General features: G+C 46.1%; 1 protein-coding gene across 6 annotated transcripts in view; it reads right to left on the reverse strand.

Annotated features, from left to right (window-relative positions):
• Positions 1-1,473: 1,473 nt before the first annotated feature.
• The window catches only part of NOLC1 (nucleolar and coiled-body phosphoprotein 1), an 869,511-nt gene continuing 849,826 nt past the window's right edge, over positions 1,474-21,158 (reverse strand). For all 6 annotated transcript variants that reach the window (XM_069610644.1, XM_069610643.1, XM_069610646.1 and 3 more), the window contains one exon: positions 1,474-1,895. In XM_069610644.1, coding sequence (XP_069466745.1) covers positions 1,737-1,895 — 159 coding nt within the window. In that variant the 3' untranslated portion in view covers positions 1,474-1,736. The remainder of the gene's footprint in view (positions 1,896-21,158) is intronic.

The raw sequence follows: 21,158 nt of genomic DNA on the forward strand, positions 1-21,158 counted from the left end.
CACGCCTAGGTAAGAAAAGAGTTCCTGCTTTCCAGAAGAGTTCCAGTGTTCTGAACCTAGGGAGTGGCTCCTGCCCCACCCAACAGGAAAAGTAGTTCCAAACAGAAGAGGATCAGATGCTCAACTGGCAGGCAAGTAAGCAGCATGGTCTGCTGCAGGTAAGTCCACCCAAGCATTATGAGCCCGGCGCTTCCAGCGCTGGGACTGGGCATATTTATGAGCCTGGTGCCACTGGCGCCAGGACTGGGTCCAAAAGGTCCCAATTGGGACTGGTTGGCACTCGGAACCTGGGTTATGGATCTGCTTCCAAGGGAGTTGGGAAAACCCTGACCTTTTGGAAGCAGAGATCATGACACTCTCTCTCTCCTCTTGCTAACCCTACCCTGGCTCCTGCTCTGTTTCTGACTGGCTGCTTGGTGTCCTGCGAGTCATACAGGACACCCCTGCCTCTCCCAGAGCAGTCCCCCTGCACTGCCGCCTGGCCCTTCTTGCACTGCCGCCTTGTTTACCTTGCACCTCCGTTCTGGATTATCCCCTGTAGTCCCAACCTTCTTGCACTTAAACCAGGGCCCCGCTGCTCTGGGTGCACTTCTCCCTGTACCCTCCCTCCTGCCCTTCTTGTTACGCACTTATAAAATCTAAATGACAATAGGCCTAGTAAGATTGTTTGTCTTGACCTCCCTTGTCTGGTTGTGCCTTGAAACACTTGTGTATAGACGCATAATAAATCAATAGCAAGGAAGGAAATGCAAAAAACTATATGGCAAAGTGAATATTGAAAGTTAGCAAACCACAGGAGATGGACAAGACTATGCTACGCAGGTTAAAATTTGACACTTTCTCTGCCTTTATCAAATAGAAAAATAGATGAGATGTGCTATGTAGACATCCTTGAATGAAACCACAAAGATTAAAAAGTCACCTCAGTTCTGTTGGCTAAGAAAACTTTCTATATAATTTACTTTCTATATGTGATGCTCACAAGCTAATGGAAGGATGAAACCATGAATGCCTATGGCTGTTAACATGTTCCTGGGTTAGAGCACCGAGGTGAGGCATTAAAGAAAATGAATATGAATTCAGCCTAAAAGAAGTCCTACAGGTACCAGTGCAAAGGCTTTAATAGCAAGAGAGAAAGATCAGCTTCATACAAGTAAAGGCCATTAGACGGGGACCTCAAAAGACACATCCATCATCTTAGGCCCACTTTTGGTTTTTCAGCCCCTCCACACGTCAGAGCTAAACAATTGGTTGCCAACAGTTAAAGGTGATGAAGTATAACAAATGCATTACTTATGAAACCAAATTCACTTTCCCACCATTTGACCACTTGCATTAAAGTTATGCTTTTAGAGTTTCCAAACCAATCAAAACTGGTTGCATATTGCAGAGACCTATGTTGAATATAGTTTGAACACCTGTGCATTAAGAGAGGGTCCCAACAAGAAGGTAGATTACTTCAATGGAACAATAGAATGTAAAACAAATACTTTTATTAAAAGATTCATGATCAGCTAGATTAAAAGACAGATGGAAAAAATGTGGAAATGTACAATTTACTCAACATAAAGTCCCATTTAAACATTACATTTTGCAATTTGAAAATACATATGAGCTCTTAGCAGACATTTAATACAAAACAATTCCTTCAATGCAAAGTTCAGCCGATATTAAATTGGCGTACGAGAATACTTTAGTCCTCCACAAGATTTAATGTAGATTACAAAAGGAATTGATTATTCACTGTCAAATCTTATGGAATTCACAGATGTCGAAATTGCACCACCACAGTAACTGCCACGCTTCTTTTTTGTCTTCTCATGTCTGAAAGATTTTCCTTTTGTGAATCTTAGAACATTATTGGCCTTCTCACCCCAATCTCCTTTAGATCCCTTCTGCAAGATTAAGGAAAAACAGATTGTTTTAAAAACTGCTTTAAGGGTAGAATAAGCCAAATCGCTACTTAGACAGCTATTTGATAACTACGAACCACTCTTGTATGTTGAGCAGAGGTAGGAGACTAGAATCATCGAAATACAGTAACATGTGCAAGGCGACAGTGTACAACTAAATATTTGTGAAGAACTTCAGTTGTTTGAATCCAAATACACTTAGAAAATAAATACAAACACCTCCCATTTCTAGAATTCACAAGTCAGTGTATAAAGTAGGATCAATTGGCTAAACTTTTTGCTTGGAAGGCAGAATTGACCACTGGACGAAGGAATCCCAAGAAGAACTTGGAAGAGACACCTGCTGCAACTCCTGGACCGTTGGTTTGACCAGTAAAGCCCTGCTGCAGGTCCGAATCGCCAGGTTCGCATCGACAGAGAAGCCCTGCAAAGGACGACTTCTCCCTTTGAGTTGTTAGGAGCAATCAACTCCCAAGTAAGCCACCTGGACCCCCATCTTGGAGCTAGTTGAATTTGCTCAGAGTTGCTGCAGGAAACCGTAGAGCCAGGGAGAGGGACACCAGATTGTGTGCGCTGCTTGTAAGTTGGCCTAAAACGTTTGGAAGATCCTCTTGACTCCCACGAAGCAGGACTGACCAAGCCTGACCACCCAACACCCCTCAGACGAGTGCGGGACCTCAGATGAGGGAATTCCACCTTGACAGCCAGGAACCGCACTTATTGCTATTTGCTGTACCACAAGGAGCTGAAACGCGAAAGTCACTGAAAGTAAAGTTTGCCGGTTGCCAGCTTTGACGTTGCCAATACAGTGCAGGAGTCCCGACGTCCTCCCTCTTGTCCCCACGACTGAGGCCCAGGAACAGTGAGATCTGCAGAGCTGTACAGGAACAGAAGTCTTCAGCTGCATCTTTTTCTTCTTTACTAAGGCACTGTAAAAACTAGCCTAAGAGAACTTACCTCTGACTGTGGAAGTGCTTATAACTTCTGCAACTCACAAGTCTAATATGCTTGTGGCCCTACATTTGATTCTTCTTGTTCTCAAAGATTCCTAAGAAGTGTGCAAAGACTTTTCCATTTACTTACCTGGAGTGCTGCATCCTATACAAAGACTTTGGTCTATTGACTTTGGCTTAGCCTATGAAATTGAATGACTCTTCTCAGAGCTATCTGAAAGTATTTGCCCTGCTTATGACTATTTGTATTTCTTGTGTTCTAATAACTTTTGCCTTTTACTTACTTTTCGAAGAGTATTATGTATGCCAACATTAAGTTATTAATGTCCCCAGAACCCTTGTTACTGAAGTCACCTGTGGGTGTAGGTTGTGTCTGTGGACCATCCCAAAGAGGCCTTGTCTAATCCAGAAACTCAAGTGTACAGTATTGAAGTATATTTGTGTGTTAAAATTCTATTGCTCCCTTCTGAAGGCTTCATAACTGACTGATAAATTATTAATTTATATGCAAGAAACCTTGAGTGTAAGAGTTTATTTGAATACCTGTAACTGTGAATCTTTGTGTAACTCCACTACAGCTCACATGTCCCCTCTTGAGATAAGCCTGGCGGCTCAACACGCTACCAAAACTGTGTAGTACAAGCTTATACCAAAGGTTGGGTTGCCTATACATGTAGTCATAGTTTGTAGTGTTCCCAGAGGGTACTGCATACAAACTTTGCCTAACAGCTTCACATAGGTGTTTGCAGGGTGCAACTGTTCAGTCTCTCTTTGGCACAAGGAAGTACATTGAATAAATATCCCTGTTTACCTGGTTTTCCGGGACGATTTCTATGGCGTCCTTCAGAAGCAGCTCCTTCACCTCTTCCAACAGGATACGTTCTTCCTGTGAAGACTGCCTTTGTCTTGGTGGGTAGTTGGTTGGTGTTTGAATCAGCTCTATGCAGTATCCTCCCGCCATGGTGGAAAGTACCCACTTGTCCTAAGTGATCCCCCCCCCCCCCCGCTCCCATGTGTGAGTAAAGTATAAAATACGACCTACTGGAGTGGCATGGGAGGGAACCTGCAGCAGGTGGTCATTGCTTAGGGGGGAGCTGAAGGGGGGGGGGTTTGAGCCCCCTAGTGAGGAGGAAGATCTGCCCCTACTTCGAGATCTTTGGCCTCTTTGAAAACCCTGTTGTGAGGACTGCCCCTGTGACCAACCCCAGGACGAATCTTGGCCTCCTTGACTTTAATTTGAGACCCGTTGGGAGTTTTGTCCTCTGAAACGGCAAGTGTTAGAGCTTCCATTTTGCCCAAAGGGTTTGTTGGCAAGCTGCCCTAGGGATTTGAGGGCGTCTCATTCCTCATTCGTGCTCTTGAAAGCATCCTCCACCGCTTTGCCAAACAAAGAGTTTGGTACAATGGGGATGTTAAGGAGGGTAGTATGGGTTTCTAGTTGGAAGCCTGATTGTCATAGCCATGCGTGCCGTTTATTCAGTGTGCCTTCTGCCACGATTCTCCCTGCATTGTCCGCTGTGTCCAAGTTGTTCTTGAAGATGCAGTTGGCTACTCTGCGATGGCGAGTGAGCTATGTTTTGAGTGGCATCTGGGACTGAGTTTATCTGTTGAGCGATTTCATCCCACTTGTGACAATTATAACTGGCTAATGTAGTGTTATTAGCAATCCTTGTTTGGTAGGCTGTCGAGGAAGCTACCTTCCTGCCCAGGGTGTAGAATTTCTTACTCCCCTTGTCAGGAGGGGCTTCGGCAGAGGCTAGAGAGGTTCCTACCCTCTTTTTTGTAGTAGTAACTACTAAAGTGTCAGGATTTAACTGCCCCCTAATGTATAAGAGGACTGGTCTGAACATCTTCTCGATGCACGGGTTGACTGCCTGTGTTAAATTGGGTGTAAGCAAAGAGTTGGATGAGTCTCTGTACCGATTGTAACATGGGGATAAATTGGGTTGCTGATTTATTTATCCCCAAGGAAGTCCTCCACGAAGTGTCTGTCGGCTTGGGCTTCTTGCGAGTCTATTTTGAAGTGCCCTGTGGCCTTTAGGAGCAGGTCATTATATTTAACTGATTGTCTACCGGGGAGTCAGCCACCGGTGGGTCGGTGTGTTCTGGGGACTGAATGACGTACACATCGTCATCATAATATTGGTCCAAGTCCACCATGTCCCCTTCTTTCTCTGGGACTATGTGTCAGGGTCTTGGTAAAAAAGTATCTTCGGTCCTGATACGGGGTGGTAGCCTGCATGGTGTCTAGGCGGGCTCTCCTCATAACCTTATCAAATTGTTCTCTGGTCCACTGTGAGGAGCTTGGTACTACAGAGGGAGTAGCAGGTGTAGGTGGGGGCTCTGAGACAGGGGTTCTCTTATGGTACATAGTCTCTGAAAGAGTGCCCTCTGGGGTAGTGGAATCCCTGCTTTTAATAGTTTGGGCCTTTTCCATCTGGGACGTGGAAGATTTGTGGTCTTTCAACATTCAGGGCTTTAATAGGGTGCCGGGAACATGTTTTTTGATTAACTCGCTCATTTTTAAGCTTTTTGTGCCTTTTTTGGAGGGCATTGACGAGTCTTTCAACGCTCGGTCGTCAGCGGCCGAGGACTTTGTAGGTTTAGACGCGTGTCGGAAATGGACTATCATCTGTTTCAGGGGCCTGTGATGTGGCGATTACGACTGCGATGGTCCAGGATAGGGAAAGTTCAGACCTCCCCCTCAACGCAGCGTGAGGCCTATCGGTCGGCGGTCTGGTTGACCTTCGGCCGTGGGAGGTGTGCTTAGTTTGATGAGACTTGGTAGTGCTGGAGCTGCCAGGTATTTTCCCTGTAGCAGAACCGCCGGCGTGCCTGGTGGGGTCGGGGGCTTGCATACAGGAATCAGACGGATCTCAATGGCCCTCGTCATCACTTAAGACGTTGATGTTGCCGTCGCTGGATGCTCCCTCGACGTCCATGTCGGCCTCAGCCTGCATGGTGTGGTGTGGTGGGCCCAGCGTTTGGACGTGCAGTCCTTTAGGCCTGAACAGTTTGCAAGACTTGCACTATTCCTCAGAGTGCTCCCTGGGGAGACAAGGACTGCACACCCGTTGCAAGTCTTTCCAGTGGAACTTCCTATTGCAGTAAAGGCACAATTTAAAAGGTGTTTTCCATGATGTATGGGGGTGGCAGCCTGGTGAAACAGTTGAAACAAAAAGGAAATATACAGTCTCTTAACAAGACTAGAATATGAAGCTCCCCCCCACTCTCCCTACTGTGTAGGGCTGAGGCCCGGTGGACCTTTAGAGTCTGTAGACGAAGTATCGTTGACAACAGCAAGCCCGTATCGAAGATTGAAAACTCGTCCTTGAAGCCGTTGCCGAAGATCTTCCAGTGAACGGATATCGAAAGGACAGAAATACATACTAGAATTAAACTTTTTCTAAATAATGGCATCAGCCAAGAAGGAACTCACCGACATGGGTCCGACTAGGATGGCAGAAAAAAACAATCTGAGGGACCTTGACACATGAAGGACCATGGGTACAGTAGACTGGGTACAGTAGACGTCACACTAGGGATAGTATTACTGGCACGCACTGTCAACATCCCGAGTTTCGAAAACAAAAACAAATACTCGGCAGCTACCACTAGATGTCGGCCTATGCATAGCATGTGATCTAAGCCGATTCCACAAGTCTCAGATATATGATACATTACTCACTGTAATCTTATTTCTGGTTGCTTGAATCCGTTTAGATTATCATGCTCTGCATAGTCCAACATCTTTGTATTTTTGCATTTGTTTATTATATCGTGCACCGAATCCTAAGGTAACTGGGCGCTGGAAAGACTTAGGAGTTACAAACATGGTGAGGCAATATACATTGACAGGCAAATATAGAGACGGAAGGAGGGACCCTGGTTACAGATGGGTCAGGGAGCAAAAAGCATTTACATGAATCTAAATAAGCAGAGGTCAAATAAACGACAGTTCAGCCAGAGGTGGGTAGTAGTGCGGTATGGTAAGAAGATAAGGTAAATAACATCTTAATGTAAGGGTTTGTTACTAGGCCAATCTTTTATTTTAGCTTTAAAAGTGAGGAAGGAAGGTTCTTGTCCGAGAGAAATGGGTACGGAGTTCCATCGTTTGGTGGCTTGGACTGGGAAACTGTCTCCTCCAGCAGTTTTTAGGCTGAACCCTGGTACCACAAGGCTGTGAGTGTGAGCCGATCTGGTAGTGCGTGAGGGTTGGTGTTTGCAGATTTTATCGGACAGATGTTTAGGGGCTGAGTTTGTGAGGCATTTGTGTGCGATAGCCAGGGTGCGTAGTGTGATTCTATCACGGATAGGCAGCCAGTTGGTGTTGTGTCCAATAGTGGAGATTCTGTTGGATCTGGGTAGACAGAGTGCTGCTCTCAGTGAGTTGTTCAGGCGCACCTGGAGTCCGTTTAAGATTTATTTAGAGGAGCCTAGGAATAATGTGTTACAGTAGTCTAGTTTAGACAATGCCAGTGCCCTGGCTAGCGTTAGGCAACTGCTAGTGGATAAGTACGATTTACAGTTGTAAATCAGTTTATTGGTGTATGCTGTGGAAGTCGCCACACTGCTGACTTGTTTTTTTAAGGGACAGTGTTGAGTCAAAGTAGACCCCCAATGTTTTTATCTCTTTGGATGCAGTGATCACGTTACCGTCAATGTTAAAAGCCGAGTACCTGGGATCAAGTTTATTCAATCGTGCCTGTGTGCCCACGATCATTAGATCAGTCTTATCGTCAATAGACATAAGCTGTTGGTAGCCATCTATGCTTGGATTTCAAGATAAATATTCAGTAGTTTTGAATCTTGGTCGTAACATCCAGTGAGGGGGATGAGGACTTTAGTGTCATCCGCATAGTCAGCGTAGATGACACCCAATTTGTCTAGACGATCAAATAGCAGCTTCGTAAATATATTGTATAATGTCGGTGACAGACACAAGCCTTGAGGGATTCCACAAAGTGTGGGTGTTGGGTCTGCTGAGGTTGAAGGGGAGAAAACTCTGGTGGTCCGATTGGAGAGAAAAGAGTTAACCCAATCCGAGGCATTAGTGGAGATTGCTGCAGCTGTGGTGAGGTGCGTGGTGAGAATTTGGTGGTCGACGAGGTCGAAGGCAGCAGATAAGTCAAGGAGTAGGAGTATTGCTAACTTGCCTTTGTCCTTCGCCTCGTCCATTTGAATCTTGAGGTCAAGGAGTGCTGTCTCTGTACCGTGTCTGGGCCTGAAGCCCGATTGTCTAAGGCCTAGAAGTTTGTTTTCCTCCAAGAGCTTCTGAATTTGCAAGTAGGCCACCCGATCCAGGATTTTTTAGAAGGAACGGGACGGTGGTGATGCGCCTGCAGTTGGGGATATTTGGATCAAGGTGAGGGGCATTACCCATGCTTGCTTGAGATTGTTTGGTACCTGGTTAGATGAGAAGGATGCATTTATCAGGGTAGTGATGAATGGGGCTAGGTTTTTTGCTCCTTCCTTGATGGAGGCTGGGCAAATGTCCCCCTGGCAGTGAGGGTTTAAGGCTTTTTATGATATCTTCTACTTCCTTAGGTGTTACTTGGGAGAAAGTGAAGGGAGTGCAGGTTTGTGGATAATTTGAGAAGTCCGGTGCGGAGTGGGAGCCATTTGGGAGGCTTGTCTTTTTGGATTCAATTCTGCATCTTTGATAGTCCTGTGAGGGAGGTGCTGGGGCTTCAAGCTCTTTTAGGATACTGAAGAGCTCCTTAGTACTTGATTTGGCATTGTGGATTCTGGAGTTCTAGACTTCTTTTTTTGCAGATAGGATAGCTGCTTTATAGATTGTGGAGGCTGACGTGAATGCATTTTTGTTGGTGGGTTATTTCTGCCAAGTGGATTCCGTCGATCTTTTGGTGTTTGAGGATTTTTAGTTCTGGAGTGTACCACTTATTAAGGTGTGCGATGAGTTTCGTTTTTCGCAGTTTTAGTGGTGCTGTGATATCTAGTGCTGATTTAAGAGTGTCGTTATAAAGGTCTACCAGTTTGATAGGATCGAGGCTGATGAACTTGGATTCGTCGAGTATGTTGTTGATGAGGGGCTGGAGGTTACCAATGCGGATGCTACGACCGTTTCTAGATAGGGTGGGGGGGGCCGATGTGGCCTTGGAAGGGGTGGATCCATGGATGGAGAACAGGATGAGGTGATGATCCGACCAGGCTACTGGCTTGTTTTGGAGAATGGTGAAGGAGCAGTTGAGGTCCGACACCCAGTCGAACGTTCGACCTTTGGAGTGAGTTGGTGTTGCGAGTATGTTTGAAGCCCTGATTTGTGATGGCATTTTCCACAGCTAGGGCATGAGGGTCGTTGGGGTCCTGAAGACCAAGGTTGAAGTCTCCTAGGAGGATGGTTTGGGATCAGAGTTTGGTGTTGGTGGAGAGAAGATTTGGGATGTCTTCCTCAAAAGAGAGAGAAGGGTCTGGGGGCCGGTAGAAGAGGTCAATGAGTATCGTTTGAGTGGGTGAAAGTACAAGTTTAACCGATAGGAGCTCTGCAGAGGGGAAGCTGGTAAGGGGTGTGGCTCTGAGGGCCAGGTGGCTTTTAGCGATGAAGGCTACTCCTCCGCCTTTGCCAGAGTTTCTATCTGCCCTGATAATGGAGTAGCCTTCTGGTAGGGCTAGGGAGTGTCCTGGGCCTGCTGCGTGGTGTAGCCACGTTTCTGTAATAGCCAGGAAGTCCAAACTGTTGGCTATAATGAGGTCGGCAATCGCTGTGGCATGGGCTACGAGGGAGCGAGTGTTGATAAGTGCTCCTTTAATGTCAGTTGGTGGTAGAGTGGGGCTGGGTTCCTTTGGGCTTGAGACAGGGGGGGGAAGGTGGATTGATGGTAGGGGGAAACGCAGTTCAAGGAGAGTGGGGGTTAGCAAGTTGAGTCATTTTGGGAGTGATTGCTGAGTGTTCAATGATGCTACTTGAGTCATGTCGAATGTGTAGATTTTTTGACCTAAGAGTGACTTTATGGTTCAGGAAGCGAGAGCCTAGTCTTAGGTTCCTGATGTGGATCAATAGTGGGATAAGTGGCGTGGGCGGTGTTGCGAAGCGCTGTAACCATTCAATAGGGCTAAGTGTATTGCTGGCTGCTGTGTTTATGGATGCTCCGATGGTAGGCCTGTGAGCCAAGGTGGGGTGCATAGCTGGTAGGAAACGTGTTGGGGTGAGTGTGTGAACTAAAGGGAGGAGAGAGGCCATGGCCAATGTAACTATGTGGAATGAGGTCATTGTGGTAAATAGGAGGGCAGAGACGGGTAGGAAGATGGTATGCAGCTGGGAGATTAAGGTTATGCCGGCAGGCAATGGGGTTATGGCTGGGTCAGTAAGGAGCAAGGAGCGGACGACCTAGCGTGGTACGAGGCAAGTTTCATGAAGTATCACAGTAGGGTAATTGAATGATAACACTCAAAGTGGAATACAATAGGCTGGCAGGGCAAGAGGCATTTGGCAAGAGAGCAAGAGAAATGTTTACGCAAACACAGTAGGCTAGTTCAAGTCACGATGGGCTGATACAAATCACACTAGGCTATTCCAAATCACACCAGGCTATTTCAAATCATACCAGGCTATTTCAAATCATACCAGGCTATTTCAAATCATACCAGGCTATTTCAAATCACAAAAAGACATTTTGCAGATCACAAAATGCTGTTTCAGATCGCAGTATGCACGAGCACAGTAGGTAAGCAGTGACGTGCCTGGGCTGACGCGGTAAACTAGATCAAATGGTGTTGGCACGACACAGTACGAAGGCAATATGGAGCATGACCATCACAATAGGCTGACTCAAGCAGAGACGTTCAGGCAAGAACAGTAGGTATGCATTGAAAATTCTGAGCAGACATAGAAGGCTGTTTCAAATGGTAACGTACGGGGCAGGTCACAATGCATGGCCAGTGTGGAGCATAACAATCACAATAGGCTATATCAAATCACAGTATGCATGAGCACAGTAGGTAAGCATTGAGATGCCTGAGCAGACAAAGTAGGCTATTTCAATTGTGGACGTGCGGGTCAAGATACAAAGCGTATGCAGGAGTGTTCACAGAAGTTGAAAATGTTTTAGGTAGATGATTAGTGTAAAGGTCTGGGATGGTAAGTCAGTCTCTGGGTGAACGCTGGAGAGAGAGATTCAGGGCGACGGCGGACCGGCGGCAACTGACAGGCACAGACAGGCTACGAGTGCCTCAAGAGGTCCCTTAGTGAGGAGCCGGCTCGCGCCTTCCGGTGTCGGAGGTGTGCGGAAGTAGGCCCTACACCAATAGGATGCATGCAGGTTGCCTAGCAATCTGCAAACAAAAATGAGCGGTGACCATTTTAAGTGGCTCCACGAGGATGATGGTGGCGGCGGGGGCCGAAATCAGCTGTTGTGAGGCAGTCAGGTCAGCGGCAGGGTGCTGGATGTTCTGGCCTTCACGGGCCAGAAGCAGAGTATGGATGGCTATGGGCACTGCTGGCAGAGGCCTGCAAGAAGCCTTATCCAAGTCGCAGTGTTGTACGTCGTGCAGGATCACTGCAGCAGTGGTCGTGGATGGGCTCTTGCCCTCCAGAGGGTCGGAAGGGAAGTCACATCTAGTGAAAGTCGCAGAGTATTACATGATTTGTTTTCAAAACTCGAAAACTGACGTCGACAGGGCGTGTTAGTAGTACTATCCCTAGTGTAACGTGTACTGTACCAATGTCCTTCACGTGTCGAGGTCCATCAGATTGTTTCTGACATGAGGTTGCATGAAGTGTAGCGCAAGTACAGATATGATAAAGCAGAGACAGTGATAACCCAGAAAACATCTATGCACCTTCTACTCCAGAAGGCGAGGAAGGGTGGGCGCATGTGAATCAAAGCAGATACAAGCACCAGAAATGTGATTACGCAGAGTAACATATCCCTTCTGGAGCTTGTGGATCGGATTAGAACACATGCTCTGCATAGATTAGTGAGCAGCATCTGGAGAAGGAGGTGGGAAGTTGGAAAGTACAGCAGCAAAGATATTTTAGGACCGCTTGTCCCAACTGTGAATCTGCTTTACAGTGTGTGTCAATGCAATAATGCTGTATGAACGTATGGCTGTAACTCCATGTAGCAGCTTTGCAGATGGAGACTAGAGGGACATCTGCAATGAAGGTAAAGATAACTCCCTTACCTATGGTAGAGTGTGCCCTGGGGGTGAAAGGTAAGACTTTCTTGGATAGGGAATAGCAGAGCTGTATGCACTTGACTATCCATCTGGAGATGGTGTTCTTTGATATGTGATCACCCCCTCTATCAGGCACTATAGAAACTGAGTTGGTCTGTTTTTCTTAGAGGTTTTGTTTTGTTCACATAGTACAAGACCGCCCTCCGTACATCAAGTATATGCAGGCTTCTTTCTGCCAGTTTGATGGATTTTGAAAGACGGTAGCTAGTTCTATGGATTGATTTACATGGAACTTTGAAATTAACTTAGGTGAGAACCTAGGACGTGTTCGGAGGACAACCACGTCCTTGTGTATAATTAAAAAGGGGTTTTGTACGGACAAAGCCTGTAGCTCACTGACTCGTTTTATGGAGGTGATAGCTACTAGGAATGCAGGCTGTAAGATGTTTTAGGATGTCTTTGTGCAGAGGCTCAAAGGGTGGACCCATGAGCTGGGAGAGCATAACATTGAGATTCCAACCCGGAGGAGGGTTGGACATTGGGGGGGTATAGCCTCTTTACCCCTTCCACGAATGCCTTAATGACAGGAACTTTCCACCAGGACACCTTGTTCTGTGAAGTTGTGTAAGCCAACAGGGCCGCCAGGTGCACTTTTATGGAATTAAATACTAGGCCGGAGTCTAGAAGGGTAAAGCATGTAGTGTAGAATGTTAGCTGGAGAAAATTCTATTGGGTTTAGTGATTGTGATGTGCACCATATCACAAATCTTTCACTCATTAAAATAGCAGTGCCTGGTGTTAGGTTTTCGTGGCTCTTTCAGGATATCTATACACCTTTGTGGAAGATTTAAGTGGCCAAACTGACTTCAGGAGCCAAGCTGCAAAGTTCATAGACTCTGGGCGTGGGTGGAGGGATGCCCCTTTGTGTTGTGTCAGCATGGTGTATGGGCACAGAAGCTTGATTGGGTCGCACATCGCCAGTTTGAGCAGGTGTGGAAACCAAGGCTGTCTCACATTCCTGGTACATCCTGTGCACTATCTTGCTGAACAGTGGTGTGGGGGTCGGGGGCGTAAGCAAATTTCCCGACCAGTTCATCCACAGGGTGTTACCCCCCCTGAAGCCTGGGGTTGCTGGACACGAAGTCTGGGTATTGTGCGTTTAGGTTTGTGGCAAACAAGTCCAGTGGGGGGTGACCCCATTGTGAGAATATTCTGTCTCGGGTATCTGTTGAGTTGCCACTCGTGTTCTTCTGGTAGAGTGTCTGCCAGAAAATTGAGTTCCACTGGAAAATGTTGAGATGTTAGGAACATGTTCCGCTTGAGTGCCCACTTCCATATTTTTTGGGATAGCTTGGACAGACTTTGAGAGTGGGTGCCTCCTTGCTTGTTCAGATAGAACCTGGTAGTGGTGCTGTCTGTGAGGACCTGCACTGTTTGACCCTTGAGTTGTTGCTGAAAGGCCTGAAAAAACCTTGAGAACTGCCAAGAGTTCTATGAAGTTGATGTCTTTGGGCAGTAGCATGTGTACACTGGCCGTGTAGTGGAGGAAGTGGGCCCCCCCATCTGGCGAGTGAGGTGTCTGTAGTTAGGATTGCTTGTGCTGGGGGAGCACAAAAGGGTTTTCCTTTTAACAGGTTGTCCTTGGACCACCAGCAAAGAGCCTGGACCAGGGTTAGCGAAACAACCAGATTGTCCCACATTCCGCTTGTATGAGACCACTGTTTTGCTAACCACTACTGCATTGGATGCATGCGGAACCAAGTGAATGCATGAGGCCACCATCCTGAGCAAATGCATTGCTTTACGTACAGTTACCTGGCGACCAACCTTGTAGTGAGGTACTTGCAACAGCATATTTTTTGTACTCTCGTTTGAGGGGAAGCCAGCTCCTCCTTTGTGTTTAGGATAGCCCCTAGAAATGGTTTTATTTGGCTGGGGACTAGACGTGATTTCTTCTCGTTGATGGAGAAACCCAGATTGAAGAGAAGGTGATCAGCCAGTCATCCAGTTAAGTGTATACTGGGATGGACTTTCTGCGCAGGTGTGCTGCCACTACTGCGAGCACCTTTGTCTAAAGGGAGTACTTTGAACTGGTAGTGTACTCCCGCCATCTCGAAATACAGGTATTTTCTGTGTGCAGGGTGCATTGAAATATGAAAGTATGCGCCTTATATATATCCAATGTTGAATAAATACCCTGGTTTACCTCGATTGCAGATACGATCTCTATGCTTTTCCAGCTGAGCCTTTATTTCCTCCAGCAGTATGCTTTGTTGTTCTGCTGTCATATTCTTCTGTCTTGGTGGGCGGTAGGGTGGTTTTTGAAGCAACTTTATACAATAACCACCTGCCACGGTGGACAACACTCACTTGTCCGACGTTATCCCCTCCCATGCGTGGGTGAAGTGTAAAATTCGGCCTCCTACTGGAGTGGCATGGAAGGGGACCTGAAACGGTGTGCCACTGTTTGGGAGGGGTTCCGCCTCTCCTAGGTGAGGTTCTGCTCTTCCTATGCCCCTTTTATTTCCTCTTTGAAAATTGGATGAGGAACCTTGGCCTTGCGACTGGCCACTAGACCGGGACTGTCCGCCCCGAGTATAGCCTGAGGAATGTTGAGCACCCTGGCCCCGAAATCTCAGTTTGGGGAGCCCAGTTGGGAATAGGGTTTATCAACTGTCAAAGGGATTTAAAAGCATTGTATTCCTCCTTGGCACTCTTAAGGGCATCTTCTATGGCCTTCCCGAAAAACACATGTGGCTCCACTGGCTTGTTTAAGAGAGCTGCCCGAGTTTCTAGCTTAAACCCGACCGTCTGAGCCAGGCGTTGCTCTTGATGAGCGTTCCCTCTGCTATGCTGTGTCCTGCATTATCTGCTGCATCAAGGTTATTCTTTAGGATGCAGTTTGAGATCTGCTTGCCTTCTGAGATGGTCTTCAGTAATTGACACTTTAGGGGTTCTGGGAAGGTTTCAATTTGGCGTTACAGGTCATGCCATTTGTGGCAGCCATAGCTAGCTTAACAGCGGAGTGTTAGCGATTCTGGTCCGGTATGCTGCAGAGGAGACCACCTTTCTCCCGAAAGTATATATCTTTTTGCTTTCCTTGTCTGGCGGGGAATCTACAGATGCCAGGGGAGTGCCTGCCCTTTTTGTGGTGGTGGGGACCACTAGGTAATCTGGTTTAAACTGACCCCTAATATACAGGGGGGGTCAGTGGGTGCAGGTCTGAATAGTTGCCCTATTCAGAGGTTGACTGCCCCTGTGGGACTAGGCGCCAGTAGGGATGGCTGGATGAGTTTTAGGACAGACTGCAAGAGGGGGATAAACTGGGTGGCAGACTTTGCCCCCCAGAATATCCTCCACAAAGCCCTTGTTGACCTGTGCCTCCTGACGGTCGATAATAAAATGTTGTGCCGCCTTTAGTAGAAGTTCATTGTACTGAAGTTGATTGTTAGGGAGAATTCTCAGAAATGTGCTAATTCCCTCCAACTTAGATTTTTTTTTACCTGGAGAGAGCTAGACCCTTTTTTCCCCACTCTCTCGTATTTTAATATAATAACTTGAGCTCAAGTCGTCCTGCTTCTGTAGGGTTCTTAGAATCCTGGAGCTTCTGGCCAGATTTCAGACGTTGCACTAGACTATGTATTTCTCCACCTTCAGGCACTCCGTTCTTGCAGCAGCGAATAAGTACAGCCAGCCAGTCAGGGAAGATGGTCCAGCGGAGTTTGCTTCAGGGTCAGTTGGTCCAACTAAGCCAAGGGAAGAAGTCGTCCCGTCTGGAGTTTCTCTGTCGAAGTGAAAAAGGAGTTTCAGCACAGCAGCAGGGCTTCGCCGGGCAATTCAAAGGTGCAAAAGGATGCAGCAAGCTTAGTTCACCGTTTTTGTCTGGTATTTCTCCCAGTGGTCAACTCTGCCTCTAGTCCCAAAACTCTCTTTTGGTTATGGAGCCTGACAAACTCCATAGGCGTCATCTTTTACATTGTGTCACACAGCGCCATTAGTGCAGTGGAACAGGGAAGTCTTCCAGATTTCCCAAAGGTTTAAATACCTTCTCTGGGATAAACTACTGTTTCCCAGAGCAGTAAAGTGAAACTGACTTTACTTACATGTGTTGCTTTCTAGACCCAGAACACACTATCTTACAATAGGGTGCCGGAGGGTTTACTTAGGTTATAGGTCAAAGGATCGAAAACAAAAGGCTTGAATGCCTTTTTTTCGACACCAAAAGGACTGAAAAAAAGGGTCGATTTATTTTATTTTTTATGGGGGTTTCCCCCATTGCCCCGGTTTTCTTTTTATACATACTAAACTTAAAAAATATATAAATAAAAAAGCATTCAACCCTTTTTTTTCGGTCCTTTTGGATTCGAACAAAAGGGCATTCGATCCTTTATTTTCAATCCTTTGGCTGGACACCGTTACTTAGTATCCCCTTTGTCTAGCTTCTCATATAACATTTTTGTGTTACCCTTTCCTCACTGAATGGCTGATGGCAGTGGTTTACTTTTAACTACCATGGTGTGCATTTACCGCGGGCTGCGTTCACAGCTGCAATAAAGCACACAAGAGTGCCATTTTTGTCAAAATGGCCACAGTCTTCTTTTTCTGCCATTTCTTTGTGGAAAGGTCCTTCTTGAGATTTACTCTGCGCGCCAAACCAGGTTTGGTCCTTTTGTTCGCTTTGCCTTTGGCGGGATTCACGAGTGAAGCCCGCCTCTGGCTGAAGGGTGTCTGGTGGGGACAGGAAATGAGGGAGGTGCCCGAAACTCCCTGTGCTTAGTCTCCTAGACCCAAATGCGCTTTGTAGTAATTGGCCGGCTGACTGACTGGCAAGGACAGCCACCCTGATGGGCGACTGACAGCTAGGCTGGAATGAATGGTAGAGAACTGAATAAAAGGCGAGGCTTTTGGCATGGAAGGCCGAGTCGACCATTGGACGAAGGAACCGAAGAAGAACTTGAAGAGGACGCCTGCTGCAACTCCTGGACTTTCGGTTTGCCCGATGAAGCCCTGCAGCTGTGCTGAAACTCCAAATTCGTATCGACAGACAAGCCCCTGCAAGGACGACTTCTCCCCTTGAGTTGGTGGGATCAATCTCCAAAGTAAGCCACCTGGACATCTTCTCGGAGCTGGTTGAATTTCCACAGAGTTGTAGCAGGAAACCCAATAGCCAGGGAGAGGAAGACCAGATTGTGTGCGTTTCTTTTAAGTTGGCCCGGAGCTCCAGGAAGATCCACCGGACTCCCAGGAAGCAGGACTGACCGAGCCTGAGCCCCCTCAACAGAGTGCAGGACCCCAGAAGCAAGGAAAGTCCATCTAGACAGCCGAGAACCACGGTGTTGCCATTTGCTGTAGTCGCGAGGAGCTGAAACACCGAAGTGCCACTTGTTTGAACGAGCTGTGACCGTCCCATTACAGTGCAGGAGTCCCCAGAAGTCCTCCCTCTTGTCCCCACGACTGAGGCCCAGGAACAGCGCGATCTGCAGAGCTGCACAGGAACAGGAGTCCTCTGCTGCACTTTTTTCTTCAATCCAAAGGTACTGTAAAGTCTGAGAGAACTTACCTCTTATTGTAGAGTTGCTTGCATCTTCTACTACTCACAAGCCTACACAGCTTATGGCCCTAAATAGAAGTCTTTGAAGAAAAGAGGAATCTAAAACATTGTCCAAAGACTTATTCTACTTACCTACCAGAAGTGCTTCAGACCATATAGGCTTTTACCCATTGACTTTGGCTTAACCTATTATATTGAATGACTGCTTAGGGGATAAAAAATATTTGCCTGCTTAAGAATATCTGTGGTCTCTTGTTTGTTCTACTAACCTTTTCCTTTGACCAATTTCTAAGAGTATTCTAAATGCAACAGTAAGATATTAATGTCCCCAGCACCCTAGCTATTTAAGTCCCCTGAGGGTGTAGGTTGTGACTGTGGGCCATCCCAAAAGGGTCTTTACTGATTTAAGAATATTAAGAGTGTGAATTTTGAAGCGTATTTGAGTGTTGTTATATTACTCCCTTCTGAAGAAGGCTTATTCTAACTGACTGATAAATTAATAATTATTTATTCAAGAAACCTTGTGTGTAAGTTTTTATTTGAATACTTGTCACTGTGAATCTCTGTTTAACACCCCTACAGCTCACTTGAGATGAGCCTGGCTGCTCAACACGATACCAACCTGTGTAGTACAGACTTATACCAAAGGTTGGGTTCTTATTGCCAGGAGGCCAGGGTTGTTGTAGTGCACCCAAAGGGTACTGCATACAATCTTGCAGTAACAATTGTCAAAAGGCGTATCTGCTACCGGCTGGTCCTGGAGGTCTGGTGAATGGATCACATAAATGGCATCGTAGTCATAAAACTGGTCTTTGTCTTTCATTCGGGAGAATACTGATTTCTGTGCTAATTCCCTTCAACCTTAGAGACCCCCACCTCTTTTGCTGGACTTTAGGACTTTTTAATTTTAACCCTGGAGTGAGACCTTTTTCTCACTCTCTCATGTGTTTTGACCTAATTTGGATTATATGTTTCCTCTGTTTTTGGAGTCTGAAACTCCATTGGCATCTACTTTTTGTATGGTGACACACAGCACCTTCAGTTCATTGTCACAGAGAAATCCTTTAGGTTTCTTTTGAGGTTTAAATAGCTTTTCTTGTGTGAACTACTGTTCCCAAGAATAGTAAAGTGAAATTGACTTTACTTACCTTTTTCTATTTGTAGGTCCAGCACACCCAATCTTATGAGGAGTGCTGGGGGGTTACCTAGTAGCCCCTTAGCCTATATCCTCATGTAACATTTGTATGTTACCCTCACTACTTTAAATGACTGGTAGCAGTGGTTTACTTTTTCTACAATTATGCTTTTCTACCACAGGCTGAATCCTCAGTTGCAGTACAGCACCCATGGGTGACCATTTCTGTCAAAATGGCCCTAGTAATCTTTTTTCACCATTTTCTGTTTGTGAGGTCTTTCTTGGGTTTTACTCTGTGCGTTGAGCCAGGTTTGAGCCCTTTGTTTGTTTTGACTTTGGCAGGCTTCAGCCCTGAAGGCCGCCTCTGGCTCCAGTGTGTCTGGAAAGGCAGGATGTGAGGGAGATTCCCGAAACTCCCCGGTCCTTTGTCTCTAGGAGTGCATAAATGCAACCAGTGCTCATTGGCTGGCTGGCTATCCTTTCAGAACAGCCACCCTGCTGATTGACAGCCTAAGCTGTACAGGAATGGGATAAATCTGGTTAAAAGGCAAGGGTTTTGGGACTAGAGGCAGAGTTGACCACTGGGAGAAATACCAGACAAAAACGGCGAACTAAGCTTGCTGCATCCTTTTGCACCTTTGAATTGCCCGGCGAAGCCCTGCTGCTGTGCTGAAACTCCTTTTTCACTTCGACAGAGAAACTCCAGACGGGACGACTTCTTCCCTTGGCTTAGTTGGACCAACTGACCCTGAAGCAAACTCCGCTGGACCATCTTCCCTGACTGGCTGGCTGTACTTATTCGCTGCTGCAAGAACTGAGTGCCTGAAGGTGGAGAAATCCATAGCCTAGTGCAACGTCTGAAATCTGGCCAGAAGCTCCAGGATTCTAAGAACCCTACAGAAGCAGGACGACTTGAGCTCAAGTCCCCTCACCAGAGTGCAGGACCCAAGGAGTAAAGGAAGCCCAGCCGGTATAGAGGATCCAGGATGGTGCGGTTTAACGAGCGCTGAAACTGCAAAGTGCAGCTGATCTGAAAAGAGCCTGTAGCTGCAGACGACCTCCAAATAGCTGCCGCAGGAGCCTTCCAGTTGTCCTCCCTCTTGCCCCCACGACTGAGGCTCAGGAACCAAGGGTTTGCACCGCTGCAACAGGACAGAATCCAGCTGGACCCCTCTTCAAACCAGAGGTACTCTTTAGACTTGGGGTACTTACCTCAGTGTCTTTTTAGCTGTTTTCTTCTCAGATGGGAGTTACACTAGCTTAATGTAAAATGTGGATGAGGTGGGCACTCCCAATTTTATCAAAATTAACAAGTTTCACAATTAAGATTTCAAAGTTCTTTCAAATTTGTGAGGAGCTGGCTGTGAAGAGCCCAGAGACACCTAGGCAAACAACATGAAATCCAAGAAACAAGAAGGGTGAATCACACCCAACCAAATTGCCGCTCACTCTGAATCTCATCCGAGATTAGAAATTGTACATACCAAGTTGAATATGCTTTTGCCAATAAGGTTAAACTTCTCAACTGTTTATATCACTGATTAGTTCTTATAATTATTTGCACAGTATCGTTGCTTTAAGTACTCCAAAACAGTGAAGGGATTACAGTCAACCTGGGTATATATTTAGTATAGAGAGTATTTTTATTATTGCCAATGCATTTTCGGGGATGCCTCTCCCCTTCTTCAGGGCTGTACTCTCATAGATTACTATCAATGTTGATGAATGAAAATTAGACTAATGAAAATTACAACAGGAAATGTCACATCAGAGAAAACATCAATAGTAGCAGGAATAACAATTGTGCGTGTAGTGAGCAAATATATATTGCACATAAAATAAATAAGTCAAGAATGTACATACCATAATGGTGAAAACAACATAGTGAGTATTGTGAAAAAAGAAGAGAAAAGAAAAAGGATATTAAATGACTGATCTAATCTGCTCTGCTTTACATGTAAGTAAAAGCTAGATACTGTTAAGTGTACCTGGAGTTAAGGTCCCTCGAGCAGGCAATTCCCAAATGAACCGCTTAGCAGCTCAATGTGGACAGTCCTGCAAAGGTAGTAAATGCACTGTGTTGCTACAGTCTGTTAACATTGTGTAAAAAGTTTACTGTGTTTTAAGATCACTGTAAAGGTGTGTTTTACTTACTTCCTGAATGGCACTCAGGCGCGTGGAAACTAGATTGCAGATTGAGGTGATTACACGTTCGTGGCTCGATCTAAAAAATGCTAGTATGTTACTTACATATAAAGCAGACCAGATTAGAGCAGTCATTTAATATCCTCTTTTTCTTTTCTCACAATACTCACTACGTTGTTTTCACCATTATGGTATGTGCATTCTTGACTTATTTATTTTATGCACAATATATATCTGCTCACTACACGCACAATTGTTATTCCTTCTTTAAAAAAACTTTCTTTATTGGTATTTTCAAACAAAACAAACGGCCATGCGCCGGC

Source organism: Ambystoma mexicanum, chromosome 8 (assembly GCF_040938575.1).
Source record: "Ambystoma mexicanum isolate Mex_15411 chromosome 8, UKY_AmexF1_1, whole genome shotgun sequence".
Taxonomy (NCBI): Eukaryota; Metazoa; Chordata; class Amphibia; order Caudata; family Ambystomatidae; genus Ambystoma; species Ambystoma mexicanum.